This window comes from Pelobates fuscus, chromosome 11 (assembly GCF_036172605.1).
Source record: "Pelobates fuscus isolate aPelFus1 chromosome 11, aPelFus1.pri, whole genome shotgun sequence".
Classification (NCBI taxonomy): domain Eukaryota; kingdom Metazoa; phylum Chordata; class Amphibia; order Anura; family Pelobatidae; genus Pelobates; species Pelobates fuscus.
Window position 1 is genome coordinate 5921781 of NC_086327.1, and position 14097 is coordinate 5935877.

The 14097-nt window shown below is 34.3% G+C and overlaps 1 protein-coding gene across 1 annotated transcript; it reads right to left on the reverse strand.

Annotated features, from left to right (window-relative positions):
• Positions 1-512: 512 nt before the first annotated feature.
• LOC134577115 (neural cell adhesion molecule 1-like) lies at positions 513-13667 on the reverse strand. The gene is made up of 9 exons (XM_063435771.1): positions 13584-13667; positions 7027-7113; positions 5206-5412; positions 4511-4654; positions 4200-4316; positions 3437-3548; positions 3030-3193; positions 2399-2585; positions 513-2291 (listed from the first exon to the last, which is right to left on the reverse strand). Exons 1-9 carry the CDS (start codon positions 13651-13653, stop codon positions 2237-2239), a joined length of 1143 nt encoding a protein of 380 aa, XP_063291841.1. The 5' UTR covers positions 13654-13667; the 3' UTR covers positions 513-2236.
• Between the last annotated feature and the right edge of the window lie 430 nt (positions 13668-14097).

Here is a 14097-nt window from a genome sequence, read left to right on the forward strand (position 1 = left end):
CCCAAAAGGGGCGATGTGTGTACACACGGATTTATTTATTTATAAAATATTTTACCAGGAAAGACACATTGAGATTTCTCTCATTTCAAGTATGTCCTGGGTTTATTTCAGTGTATTTCAATGTAGGGACAGTCATTATTTGTAGCTTTTATATTACATGATATTCTGTGTGTGTTACATATCGTTTTGTGTGATTTGCACTGATTTACTAACCCTATGCTGAAACTCAGTGTTTTACCCCTGACGGGGTTTAACAGGCTGCGAACTCTAGAGCACGCACTATAAATGCCACGAGACAAACAGAAAAACACACAGATTTATAGAAAGCACTTTATTTCAAGCAGTATTAAAATATTGCAATTAGTAGTCAATATGTATTCTATGTACATGATCTCATTACTTATCATGATGTCATCATGAATCACAATCAGACATGATATGTCACGCTATTCTGATAAGCAAATCAAGTTTGCGCGTTCCTTGCGTTTTTCTGTGTAAGGAGTTTTTTCTACACTGCACTGTCCAATGGAAGAATAAATATATATACAGGTAAATAGCAGGTAGGTGATCATACCAGCCTACAATCTTCAGACCAATAATAATGCAATAAATGGTGCCATATTGCCCATTTTTGGAGGCTATTTTCCTGATGGGGATTTACATTAAAAACTGAGGTCTATTAAGATATATTTATAATGCTGATGTATGTTTAGAACATTTACACAGATCGGTCAAAAAATGAGCAGGAAATACAGATATTACTATATGTGAAACGCGTTGGCCTGTATTACATCACTATACTTTTCTTTCAAAATGCAACACGGACATTGTGACTGAAAAAGTTAATGATCTAGGATACGGGGGTCAAAATTTTTCAAATGTTGATGGACAATGTCTCCTATAATCGCCGTCACTGTAAGGATGAGGAGCAGTTTAATATACCTGACACAGACATTTTCAAGTCTTCTTGTAGAATGATACGCAACACGTGTCTAAGGACAGAGTCTAATGCCCATTATAAATGCCAGAAAGAGTGAAATTGGGAAGATTGTATTCATTTTCCTTAATGGTGGACCTTATGTTCCCCGTACGGCTATAATTTTTTCATTATTTATTATATTTAAGGATTGTTTAGCAATGCTATTTTTTTCTGACTTTTCATTTAAACATGTATTTATGTATTTTAAATGTTAATTTCTTTATTGTTTTTTTTTAAATATATTTTTGGTTAATAACTCATGAGGAGTAATTCTCAGTAAATGATGATGTGGATAAGTTAGGAATGTGTAGTGTTTTACATACCTATTCACAAAGCTCATCTCACCAGTATTCTTTTTGTTATAAACACGTGGCAAAACCTAAAATTTCGAAGGATTTTTGCATAATTTCTTTCTTGAAAGGATAATACCTCTCAATTCACTAAAAAAAAACCCCAATAAGTATAATAAATAAATAAATAGTCTGACAGGCAGAACAACAACAGGTTATGGATGTCACCTAACACATCCTGCTGCCTGTTTTATTGCAGGATATTGTACAGCAATATCACATATTTTACTTTTTAAATAAATAAAACATCTAATATTTCCTGCTTGGTTCTTCATTGAATTAAACGATAAACCAGTTAATTTAGGAATATCAGGAGTTATCACTGTCAAAGGTTTTATCCATCAAAATAACAGATTTCTAGTGAATCTTGGTGTTAAGATATCTCTTGTAATAGCTGCCATTTTTATGATATGTGTATTGGGGTTTGTTTTTCGCTTGATATTTTGTAACCTGTATGTCCTTTTCCATTAAACACTGTGGTTGCTACCAATACTGAGTGACTGAGTTGTGATGTTGGACGAATCTTGGATTTGAAGGGCAGATAGATGACTCAATCAGCTAATAAACGGAACGTAACATGGCTCCCCTTGTGGCGGTGAGTGTGTTCATCCTCAGAGTCTATTTTCCATGGTTTTATGATTATACAGAGAAAGAATTTTATTGCATATTAAGATGAGCTGCAGTGTTGTCTCCAGTGTAGAATGCGTCCAGTCTGTACAGTTCCCTTTTGGTTTCTGTACAATATTTTGGTGGCTGCAAGTTACGCACAAACTTCATACAATGAGAGATGGCACTGAGATGGGGCCTTAGTCACCCCAATGTATGTCCGTCTTAATGTCTATTTAAATTTGATAAATTTAGGACTAGCATTTGTTTTTCCTCCAGTAACACAAATGGGATTCTCGTGTCAGGCATCGATCCCTGAGATGTTTACTACCTGGTTCTTGTCAGTAGACCCTTTCCTACAAGGCAAAGTAAAAAACAAACATTAGAGCAGATCCCATGCTGCTGTTTTGCTCACACGGGGTATTTACTAACAGAGAATCCAAATTGTTAGAATAATACATACTTGACCTCTGTTTCTTCAAGCTTGACTCTTGCAACGGACTTCCCCAACAGGTTGGTGGAAATGTACATGAAAACACCACGTCTTCTGGTTCGAAAGCACATCAAGTCAACAGCCAACATTACAACCAAAAATAAGATGAGAAGGATGCCAACAATCACACCTGCTCCTAAACCCTTCTCGTGTTCACCTGAAAATAAGCACAAATATCAGGCATTAGTTCATGGAATTTAGAAATCAGCCTACCACGTCCAAAAAAACTTTAAGAAACTTCGAGGACAAACTCAAATTCTTACAGAGATGTTATGTCCTAAACTGTCAGTATCCACAACCCAGCAGTAGATCAAAAAGAGCCATCTTTTAATGTTCACCAGGACATTATCTGATGTTAGTTGACCTAGAAGACCCAATTCTCTCTATTCACCCCAGGACATTATTCATATCCACTTGACCTGAAAGGCTCTATACTGACCGCCAGACAAACCCCTCAAAATTACTGTGTCTGTTTCCTTCTGTACTTAAGCTAACATTTTTGTATTATACACTTTACACAATGTATCCAGTGCTGTGTGCGTTTGTGGGGGAGATAAATAAATAGTTACACATATAAACACTAAATAAAACCATGACGTACTTGTAACTTCTAGAACTAGGCTCGCGCTCTCCATTCCCAAGCTGTTTGTTGCGTTGCAGGTATATTCTCCTTCATCAGACTTATCAAGGTCTACGATTAGCAGCTTCTGGCCATTAGAACTGAGAATATACTTTTCCCCATCGTGAAGGACGGGCTGTTCCCCCCTGTAACATCAACATTGTAGGTAAAGCCAAAAGAATAAAATTAGCACAAACAGTTCTGCGTGAATTTGCTGCTTAGTAAATAAGTGCCCACATTGCCCGCACAGCTGGGAATGCTGCCAGTTAAAATATATTCCTCGGGGCTCTTTCGGAAACAGGCAGTCCTCAAGACCACCATTTCCATTTTACTGATAAGAGACCGGAAAAATGCATTTTTAAACGAGACATTTAGCAGGGGGACAATACCTTCTCCAGGTGATGTGAGGGGCAGGGTTTCCTGTGACTGAACAGGTGAGAGACGTATTTGATTTCGAGGTAGCATTCAGGTGCTTATTAGGCAAACGTACAACTGGAGCCGCTGTGAGCAAAAAGAAGGTTTGTTAGAAGTCGTCGGAGACAGGACAATGCTATTTACAAAATCTGTGCAAACCGCGTCAATAAAAACTAAATAATGCAAAATGATATATTCAAGGTATAGCTAGTGTTCACGTTTATTCTCCATTGATAAAAACGCTGTAATGAATAGTTAGTGTTAATTAGAAACACACTGGGAATTAATTACTAATTCAATCATTGAGGGGTTTACAAATTTTAGTCCCAAACAGTAGAAGTGGAAACTTAGCTGAGTTGAAATTCTGGCCTAGGATGTTAAACTTCCTGCAATTAGTCATTTAAACCCATGATGTAATAATGAATAAGAAAGGATGTGCGCCGATTGCTGTAATCTGCATATTTTCTCTCTATCCCAACCATCACATTGTATCCGATCTCTGACATTGTCTTATGTCCAGGATAACCTCTATTCCATTAATGTTTAAATCTCCCCACTTCGGAATGTATCCACTACCCCTTCAGTCATGTCAAACTATTCCAACTCCTTTCTGCGGATATATTATTTCAAACGTATATCTCAGTGAGTACACTGTAGGTCCTCACTCTAGGAATTGTGCGATGACGTTAGTAACTGTCTCCTATACTACGCATTGCGAGCCAGTCTGTTACATCTCACCATTCACAGTAATAGACACGCTTTTCTGGTCCTTCTCGCCACGGACGTCAATGGAGGCTGCGCAGCTGTAGATCCCAGAATCCTCCAGCTGGATTTGGTCAATTTGTAGAGATCCATCTGCAGGAACAGAGATGCGACCTGGAATGTGGAAGGACATGACAGCCACTTAGTGCTAGAAAAGTGGATCAAATGTACAAATGATGTGGAATTTCAGAGAAGGGAACATTCTACAACAAAGCTGCTCGCTCAGGCTCTGGGATGCTAGGTTTGGAACAGGCAATCGTCCTAACATAATAACTTTGTAGACTGACCTTGAGACCCGCTCACTGCTTTTCCATTGTGCATCCAGGAGATTTTGGGTTTTGGGATGCCTTCCGCTAAACACGGGATCTTAACCTGAGAACCAGCAGTGAATTCTTTCTTTGCTCCAAAGTCTCCAACAATCTTGGGTCTCTCTGCAGCAAATAAAAGGGGGTTACTGAAATGATGTAAACCAGGGGTGCCCATATGTTTTATAACTACAAGTCCCACAATGCTTTGCATGCCTTTAGAATGGCAATGCATCATTGAAGCTGTAGTTTTATAACATCTGGGGACCTACCCTTCGAGCACCTCTGATGTAAACACTCTCTGGCTACTGCCAGGGCAATCGATCCATCAGTGGCTTCAGCCATTTCTTAAAATGCATTTGACAAATGATTGTGACCAGGTAACAGATGGGACGGTATGTTCATATTATAGAAAATTCAAGATATTTCTACAATCACCAGTGATGTTATACACATGGAGGGAATCGATGGAGATGCATGCAGCCATTAAGCGATGAGTATGGAAAAGACTCTCGTTCGCACTGACTGGAGTCCTGATAAGCAGAACCCTCATTCCCAGTTTGGGATGTAAAGTGCACCCAGTGACAAACATTGTGTCCTCTGCTATTGTAGCGATTATAAATCAATATATAAAAATGTCTAATGGAAACACACATTTTAAGTTAGGAATCACTCACGGATAACAGATAGTGTGATTTCCTGTTCTGATGACTCCCCAGAGTCAGTTTCCCCTTGGCATTTGATAACTTGATCAGGCTCAAAACTGGATAATGTTACATTAACACCAATCAAAGTTTCATCAACTTTTTCTGTCTCAAATCGTCCAGGTTCGTCTTCTAAATCGCCCTCGGTGGTTACCCATTTCAGCTCTGCCTCCTGAGTAGCTGTCAGGGATAGATGTGGAATTAGCAACATTTGCAGTGGAAGAAGATACAGTTTCCAAGTACAAGGAACACCTGATGGTACTGATTATACACGTATTGAAATATAATGTATTAAGCTAGGTTTCTTAGCTACTGAGGTTCAGGTTAAAGGGACACCACAATGAACAAATAATAAAAAATAAATTAAAATCACTGTTTAGTAGATAAACTAAAATGAATACATGCATTTAATTAAGCATTTTTTTCTTTGGGAATATATCTAAAATCACTTGTAAAAGCTGCAGTTTTCTTGTCTGCTGCCTTTGCAAGCCCTCCCCTTCAAACCCCACCCAGACTTTCTGTGGCTGTCCAATCACAGACTTCCTAATGCAGTTCTAACAGAAGTCTTTGCAAGTCAGGTGCCCTGTGTGTCATAACCTCTAGTTTATCTCTACTCAGCTAAATAAACCAGGAAGTAACAGGACCGGTTGTCTGATTGACAGCCAGGGGGCATAGCAAGGTTAATTTATAAAAGTGCTAATATTTGCAAAATTTCTGTAAAATTAAAAAAAAAGAGGACACATTTCAAACATAAAGCACCGGGGTGTCCTTTTAATTTTTCTCTGCATAACTCATAGTCAATGGTCCTGGCTGAATGTAGGGAATCACTGTCAGTGAGAAACTAAAGGTAATAATATTAATATGGGGTTTAACCCTTTCAGATGAACAGTTAATTATATTTATGACAAATCATTTGTCTTTTTTTAATGCGTATTATTAATTGATATAAATAAAGTATATCCCTTTTCTTCATTTAATATCCAGAAGGTCTTAGTGAACACACATAGTGACGGTCTGTTATGCTCTGAAACAATTTAACTCATTCTGTAATACGTTGGGAATGGGATAAGTCCATTTCAATAGATTGAAAGTGTAGCTATGCATTAAGTCCAATTAACTTAGCAAATAGTGAAACAATGTTACCACATTAAAAATGAATCATCACTCTCGTATCCCAGCTGCCCCCATGTGGCCATACAAGGGATTGCAACTGTCCCACATTCCTCCAGTCTCAGTGTCTCAGTTGGGTCATTGATGAGATCACAAATTCAAGGTGTAAAGTTTACCCTCAGCTCCTTATTGATGAAAGCAGGACAGATTGCAGAAATACAAATGAAAGTATATTATAGCCAAAACTCCATTCTATTACTACATATTGTTTTTATCAGTAAGTTGCTTTTTAAGGTCAATTCTCTATACTATTCCATCAGTCGTTACAATCTGGTTCCTAACAACCTCATACCTGCATGGCTCGGCCAACATATTTAGTTTTGGCATTTGTGCTGGTGTGGACATGACTGGATCCTTAGAGATCAGATAGTTATGATGGTGTAACTGAGCAAGGTTTACAGGGTTAATAGAGTTTAATGGGGCACATTTACTATTCTGTGACTCCAGTCCTCAACACTCCCAATCCAATGAATAATCTCTGTTAAAACTTGGAACTATTGCTCTCTGTATCTTCTTACTGTCTGTATATCCTCCTCTTAGTAAATCTCTCTCAATACATTGTTAGCGTATTTGGCAGTGAAAGGGTTTAGTAACAGTAAGGATGAGAATTGGGTTAAAATGTACCTTTACACATGAAATACTTTGTTTCTCCGACATATATTTCACCGTTTGATGGGATGATGCTCAGACTCATTTTCCGAGAGGAATGTACTAAAAGAATAAGACAGAATATTGTTCAATGCGGGAAATATTATAAATCTCGTGCAATAGATAACATGGTGTCAGATTGGATTATATGTATAATAGACAAGTGTATAGAAAGTGCTCGGCCGCTGTGAGTTACCAACAATATAGAAAAATCTGTAATGGCCTGCCAAGTGGGATAGAACAGGATTGAAAGAAACCAATAGAACACCATTTATATAACTATATCATTATATAGAGCTCAGTAATAAATCCAGATTGTCTGCACTCTGTTAGGAATTTATCAGAACCTGTATAATGTCTCGGTACGTGTTGATCCAGATTGTCTGCACTCTATTAGGAATTTATCAGAACCTGTATAATGTCTCGGTACGTGCTGATCCAGATTGTCTGCACTCTATTAGGAATTTATTAGAACCTGTATAATGTCTCGGTACGTGCTGATCCAGATTGTCTGCACTCTATTAGGAATTTATCAGAACCTGTATAATGTCTCGGTACGTGCTGATCCAGATTGTCTGCACTCTATTAGGAATTTATTAGAACCTGTATAATGTCTCGGTACGTGTTGATCCAGATTGTCTGCACTCTGTTAGGAATTTATCAGAACCTGTATAATGTCTCGGTACGTGCTGATCCAGATTGTCTGCACTCTATTAGGAATTTATCAGAACCTGTATAATGTCTCGGTACGTGCTGATCCAGATTGTCTGCACTCTATTAGGAATTTATTAGAACCTGTATAATGTCTCGGTACGTGTTGATCCAGATTGTCTGCACTCTATTAGGAATTTATCAGAACCTGTATAATGTCTCGGTACGTGCTGATCCAGATTGTCTGCACTCTATTAGGAATTTATTAGAACCTGTATAATGTCTCAGTACGTGTTGATCCAGATTGTCTGCACTCTATTAGGAATTTATTAGAACCTGTATAATGTCTCGGTACGTGCTGATCCAGATTGTCTGCACTCTATTAGGAATTTATTAGAACCTGTATAATGTCTCGGTACGTGTTGATCCAGATTGTCTGCACTCTGTTAGGAATTTATTAGAACCTGTATAATGTCTCGGTACGTGTTGATCCAGATTGTCTGCACTCTATTAGGAATTTATTAGAACCTGTATAATGTCTCAGTACGTGTTGATCCAGATTGTCTGCACTCTATTAGGAATTTATTAGAACCTGTATAATGTCTCGGTACGTGCTGATCCAGATTGTCTGCACTCTATTAGGAATTTATTAGAACCTGTATAATGTCTCGGTATGTGCTGATCCAGATTGTCTGCACTCTGTTAGGAATTTATTAGAACCTGTATAATGTCTCGGTACGTGCTGATCCAGATTGTCTGCACTCTGTTAGGAATTTATTAGAACCTGTATAATGTCTCGGTACGTGCTGATCCAGATTGTCTGCACTCTATTAGGAATTTATTAGAACCTGTATAATGTTTCGGTACGTGCTGATCCAGATTGTCTGCTGAGGTTTTTTTCCCACGCTGTACTGATCTCTTTGCTAGATCATCATTTGCTGATGATATTTAGTTTGGCTGTGTGTTAGCCCTTGGATCTGGGACATCGGCCAAGATGTTCACTTGTCAGAGGCATAAATTACAGCCGCTATCGTCCAGCCATTGAGCTTTCTCATATACAACGTGTGCGAGCAGTGCGCAGGCCACTCTACTCTTCCTGAATTGCTCAGCGACTCATTGTCCAAAATGTAAAATTAGAATCTAGTGAAAATACCGCGTCCGGGACTGGCAGACTCATTCATTAAGCTGTGTCCAAGTCTCACTGAAATATCACAACCTATTCATCTCATCCTATATATCCGTAGGACCAAGCACTGGACGTGTACACACAGCCTGGCAGTATTAAAGGGACACTATAGTCACCTGAACAACTTCAGCTTAATGAAGCAGTTTTGGCGTATAGAACATGCCCCTGCAGCCTCACTCCTCTGCCATTTAGGAGTTAAATCCCTTTGTTTATGAACCCTAGTCACACCTCCCTGCATGTGACTTGCACAGCCTTCCATAAACACTTCCTGTAAAGAGAGTCCTATTTAGGCTTTCTTTATTGCAAGTTCTGTTTAATTAAGATTTTCTTATCCCCTGCTATGTTAATAGCTTGCTAGACCCTGCAAGAGCCTCCTGTATGTGATTAAAGTTCAATTTAGAGATTGAGATACAATTATTTAAGGTAAATTACATCTGTTTGAAAGTGAAACCAGTTTTTTTTTCATGCAGGCACTGTCAATCATAGCCAGGGGAGGTGTGGCTAGGGCTGCATAAACAGAAACAAAGTGATTTAACTCCTAAATGACAGTGAATTGAGCAGCGAAATTGCAGGGGAATGATCTATACACTAAAACGGCTTTATTTAGCTAAAGTAATTTAGGTGACTATAGTGTTCCTTTAAGATTTCAACGTGCTTAGCTGAATTATTCATTGACATTTATGAATTCAAAGACAAATGTTTTTTTTTTTTAAAGTTATCTACTGACAGGTCACATTTTTAAAAACTTTGCAATTTTGCTCTAATTGACTTTGAATTCCCCACAATTGTCACTTTATTAAATAACCTTATAAGAAAGTATGGAGCACTCGGTTTTATTAAGACGTTTACGAAGCAGCGGTATTAAAAGACCAAGTGGTGATTTTTAGCATTCAGACAGTTACATAGTGTGTCTATTAGAACGTGATGAAAGAAACGGCTTGCTGTGTCTTAGATTAAACAACTCGACTTTGGAGAGTGCTCTATGCTCAGCTCGGGAGACACGTTGATGTGTGTATCCTGAACAAATTCAATTCCTTGTAATCTACGCCCAAATGAATCGATCCCAGGATTTATCTGCTGAGTCAGGAACTGAAATCATAGATTAACAGGAATTTGAATCGTTTGTCACAGCTGGTATAGATTTGTTACGAATTCGGTAAATGGGATTTAACGTTTTAAATTCCCAAATTGGTTAAAAATTCCCAAATTGGTTGAAAATAAATTAGACACTCACTAAGCACTTAAAGAGTTAAGTCCTGTATTAACCATTAAATAAAGCCAGTAATGGGACATAGGGATAATTATTGTCTATCATACATCTAATAAATGATATTATGTTCACCTGATACTATAACTGTGTAATGTGAAATATTGAATAAATGATGCTGTATCTGTATGACACATTTAAAGGGACACTATAGTCACCTGAACACCTTTAGCTTAATGAAGCAGTTTTGGTGTATTGAACATGCCCCTGAAGCCTCACTGCTCAATCCTCTGCCATTTAGGAGTTAAATCCCTTTGTTTATGAACCCTAGTCACACCTCCCTGCATGTGACTTACACAGCCTTCCATAAACACTTCCTGTAAAGAGAGCCCTATTTAGGCTTTCCTTACTGCAAGTTCTGTTTAATTAAGATTGTCTTATCCCCTGCTATGTTAATAGCTTGCTAGACCCTGCAAGAGCCTCCTGTATGTGATTAAAGTTCAATTTAGAGATTGAGATACAATTATTTAAGGTAAATTACATCTGTTTGAAAGTGAAACCAGTTTTTTTTTCATGCAGGCTCTGTCAATCATAGCCAGGGGAGGTGTGGCTAGGGCTGCATAAACAGAAACAACGTGATTTAACTCCTAAATGACAGTGAATTGAGCAGTGAAATTGCAGGGGAATGATCTTTCCACTAAAACTGCTTTATTTAGCTAAAGTAATTTAGGTGACTATAGTGTTCCTTTAATAAATCACATGTATATTTATATGTAATAAATCACGTGTCTGTATAATATAATCTATTTAAAAAATAACACTGTGTATATTATAATATATTGAATAAATGGTGCTAAATCTGTCTACAGTGATATATTGAATACATGATGCTAAATCTGTATGACACATTTAATAAATCGCATGTATATTTATATGTAATAAATAATGTATCTGTATAATATATAATAAATTATGCTATAGCTGAATAATATATATATATATATATATATATATATATATATATATATATATATAAAAATGCCACTATATCTGTATAATATATATAATAAATTACGGTACACTATATCTGTATAATATATATAATAAATGTCAATTATGCTATATGTGAATAATATATATATATATATATAATAAATGTCAGTCTATCTGAATGATATATAAAATAAATGTAAATAATGCTATATCTGAATAATATATATATAAAATAAATGACACTATATCTATACTAAATTATGCTATATCTGAATAATAAAATTATGCTATATCTGAATAATATATATAGTAAATGACACTATATCTGTATAATATATATATATATATATATATATAAAATCAATTATGCTATATCTGAATTATATATATATATAATAAATGTCACTATACCTGCATAATATATATAATAAATGTCACTCTATCTGTATTATATATAATAAATGATGCTATATCTGTACAATATATATAATAAATTACACTATTTGTGAATACTATATATAATAAATATCACTCTATTTGTATAATATATATAATAAATGTCACTATCTGTATAATATATAATAAATGATGCTATATAAGTATAATATATATAATAAATTACACTATATGTGAATACTATATATATAATAAATATCACTCTATCTGTATGATATGTATAAAATAAATGTCACTCTGTCTATCTGTATAATATATATATATATAATAACTGTCACTCTATCTGTATAATATATATATATATAATAAATGTCACTCTATCAGTATAATATATATATATATAATAACTGTCACTCTATCTGTATAATATATATATATATAAAATAAATGTCACTCTATCAGTATAATATATATATATATATATATATATAATAGATGTCACTCTATCTGTATAATATATATATATAATAAATGTCACTCTATCTGTATAATATATATATATATATATAATAAATGTCACTCTATCTGTATAATATATATATATATATATATATATATAATAAATGTCACTCTATCAGTATAATATATATATATATAATAAATGTCACTCTATCTGTATAATATATATATATAATAATTGTCACTCTATCAGTATAATATATATATATAATAATTGTCACTCTATCAGTATAATATATATATAATAATTGTCACTCTGTCAGTATAATATATATATATATATATAATAAATGTCACTCTATCAGTATAATATATATATAATAATTGTCACTCTATCAGTATAATATATATATATATATATATAATAATTGTCACTCTATCTGTATAATATATATATATATAATAATTGTCACTCTATCTGTATAATATATATATATATATAATAATTGTCACTCTATCTGTATAATATATATATATAATAATTGTCACTCTATCAGTATAATATATATATATATAATAAATGTCACTCTATCAGTATAATATATATATAATAAATGTCACTCTATCAGTATAATATATATATATATATAATAAATGTCACTCTATCTGTATAATATATATATATAATAATTGTCACTCTATCAGTATAATATATATATATAATAATTGTCACTCTATCAGTATAATATATATATAATAATTGTCACTCTGTCAGTATAATATATATATATATATATATAATAAATGTCACTCTATCAGTATAATATATATATAATAATTGTCACTCTATCAGTATAATATATATATATATAATAATTGTCACTCTATCTGTATAATATATATATATATAATAATTGTCACTCTATCTGTATAATATATATATATATAATAAATGTCACTCTATCTGTATAATATATATATAATAATTGTCACTCTATCAGTATAATATATATATATAATAATTGTCACTCTATCAGTATAATATATATATAATAATTGTCACTCTGTCAGTATAATATATATATATATATATATAATAAATGTCACTCTATCAGTATAATATATATATAATAATTGTCACTCTGTCAGTATAATATATATATATATATATATAATAAATGTCACTCTATCAGTATAATATATATATATATAATAGATGTCACTCTATCTGAATAATATATATATATATATATATAATAGATGTCACTCTATCTGTATAATATATATATATATAATAGATGTCACTCTATCTGAATAATATATATATATATATATAATAATTGTCACTCTATCTGTATAATATATATATATATAATAATTGTCACTCTATCTGTATAATATATATATATATATATATATATAATAATTGTCACTCTATCTGTATATAATATATATATATATAATAGATGTCACTCTATCTGTATAATATATATATATATAATAATTGTCACTCTATCTGTATAATATATATATATATATATATATATAATAATTGTCACTCTATCTGTATATAATATATATATATATAATAGATGTCACTCTATCTGTATAATATAGATGATAAATGATAAGGCGCCCTACCTGTGGCTATCAGCAGAGCTGAGATTAGCAGTGAGAAAGCCTTTGGTCCCATCTTGTGAATGGAGCGCATCCTTGTGAGCTCCCTGAATCCGAGTTTGACATGCACTGTCCCCTATGGGATTTATACCCTGCTCTGTGTGACCCTGCCCTCTGCCCCCAGCCCCCTCCTCACCCCACATCACGTCCAGCTCCCTGCTCACCTCACTGCCATGTCATCCCAGAGTCTGCCAGGCGCCAGAAGCTTAGATTGGGGGCTCCTGAGACTAGGGCTGGGAAAGGGGGAGGAAAGGATGGGGCTGGAGGGAGTAGAAGAGACATGAGTCTATTTGAATAAGGAAGGAAAGAGAGTTTACACACACAGAACATCATACTACAACTAAAACTTATTGTAGGATTTAACCCTCAACATCCAGAAATCAAATACCACTCTGCGTTTCATTTAAACATCACACCCATCTGGTAATATAGGATCACAGTTAGAATTACATGCACACGCACAATCACAAGCAAACAC

Coding starts and splice junctions, on each gene's coding strand:
- LOC134577115 (XM_063435771.1), bottom strand. CDS start 13,653: ATGCGCTCCATTCACAAGATGGGACCAAAGGCTTTCTCACTGCTAATC. Junction 5,413..7,026: donor AAAGTATTTCATGTGTAAAG/GTACATTTTAAC, acceptor TATCCCTGACAG/CTACTCAGGAGGCAGAGCTG. Junction 4,655..5,205: donor AATCACACTATCTGTTATCC/GTGAGTGATTCC, acceptor TATTTGCTGCAG/AGAGACCCAAGATTGTTGGA.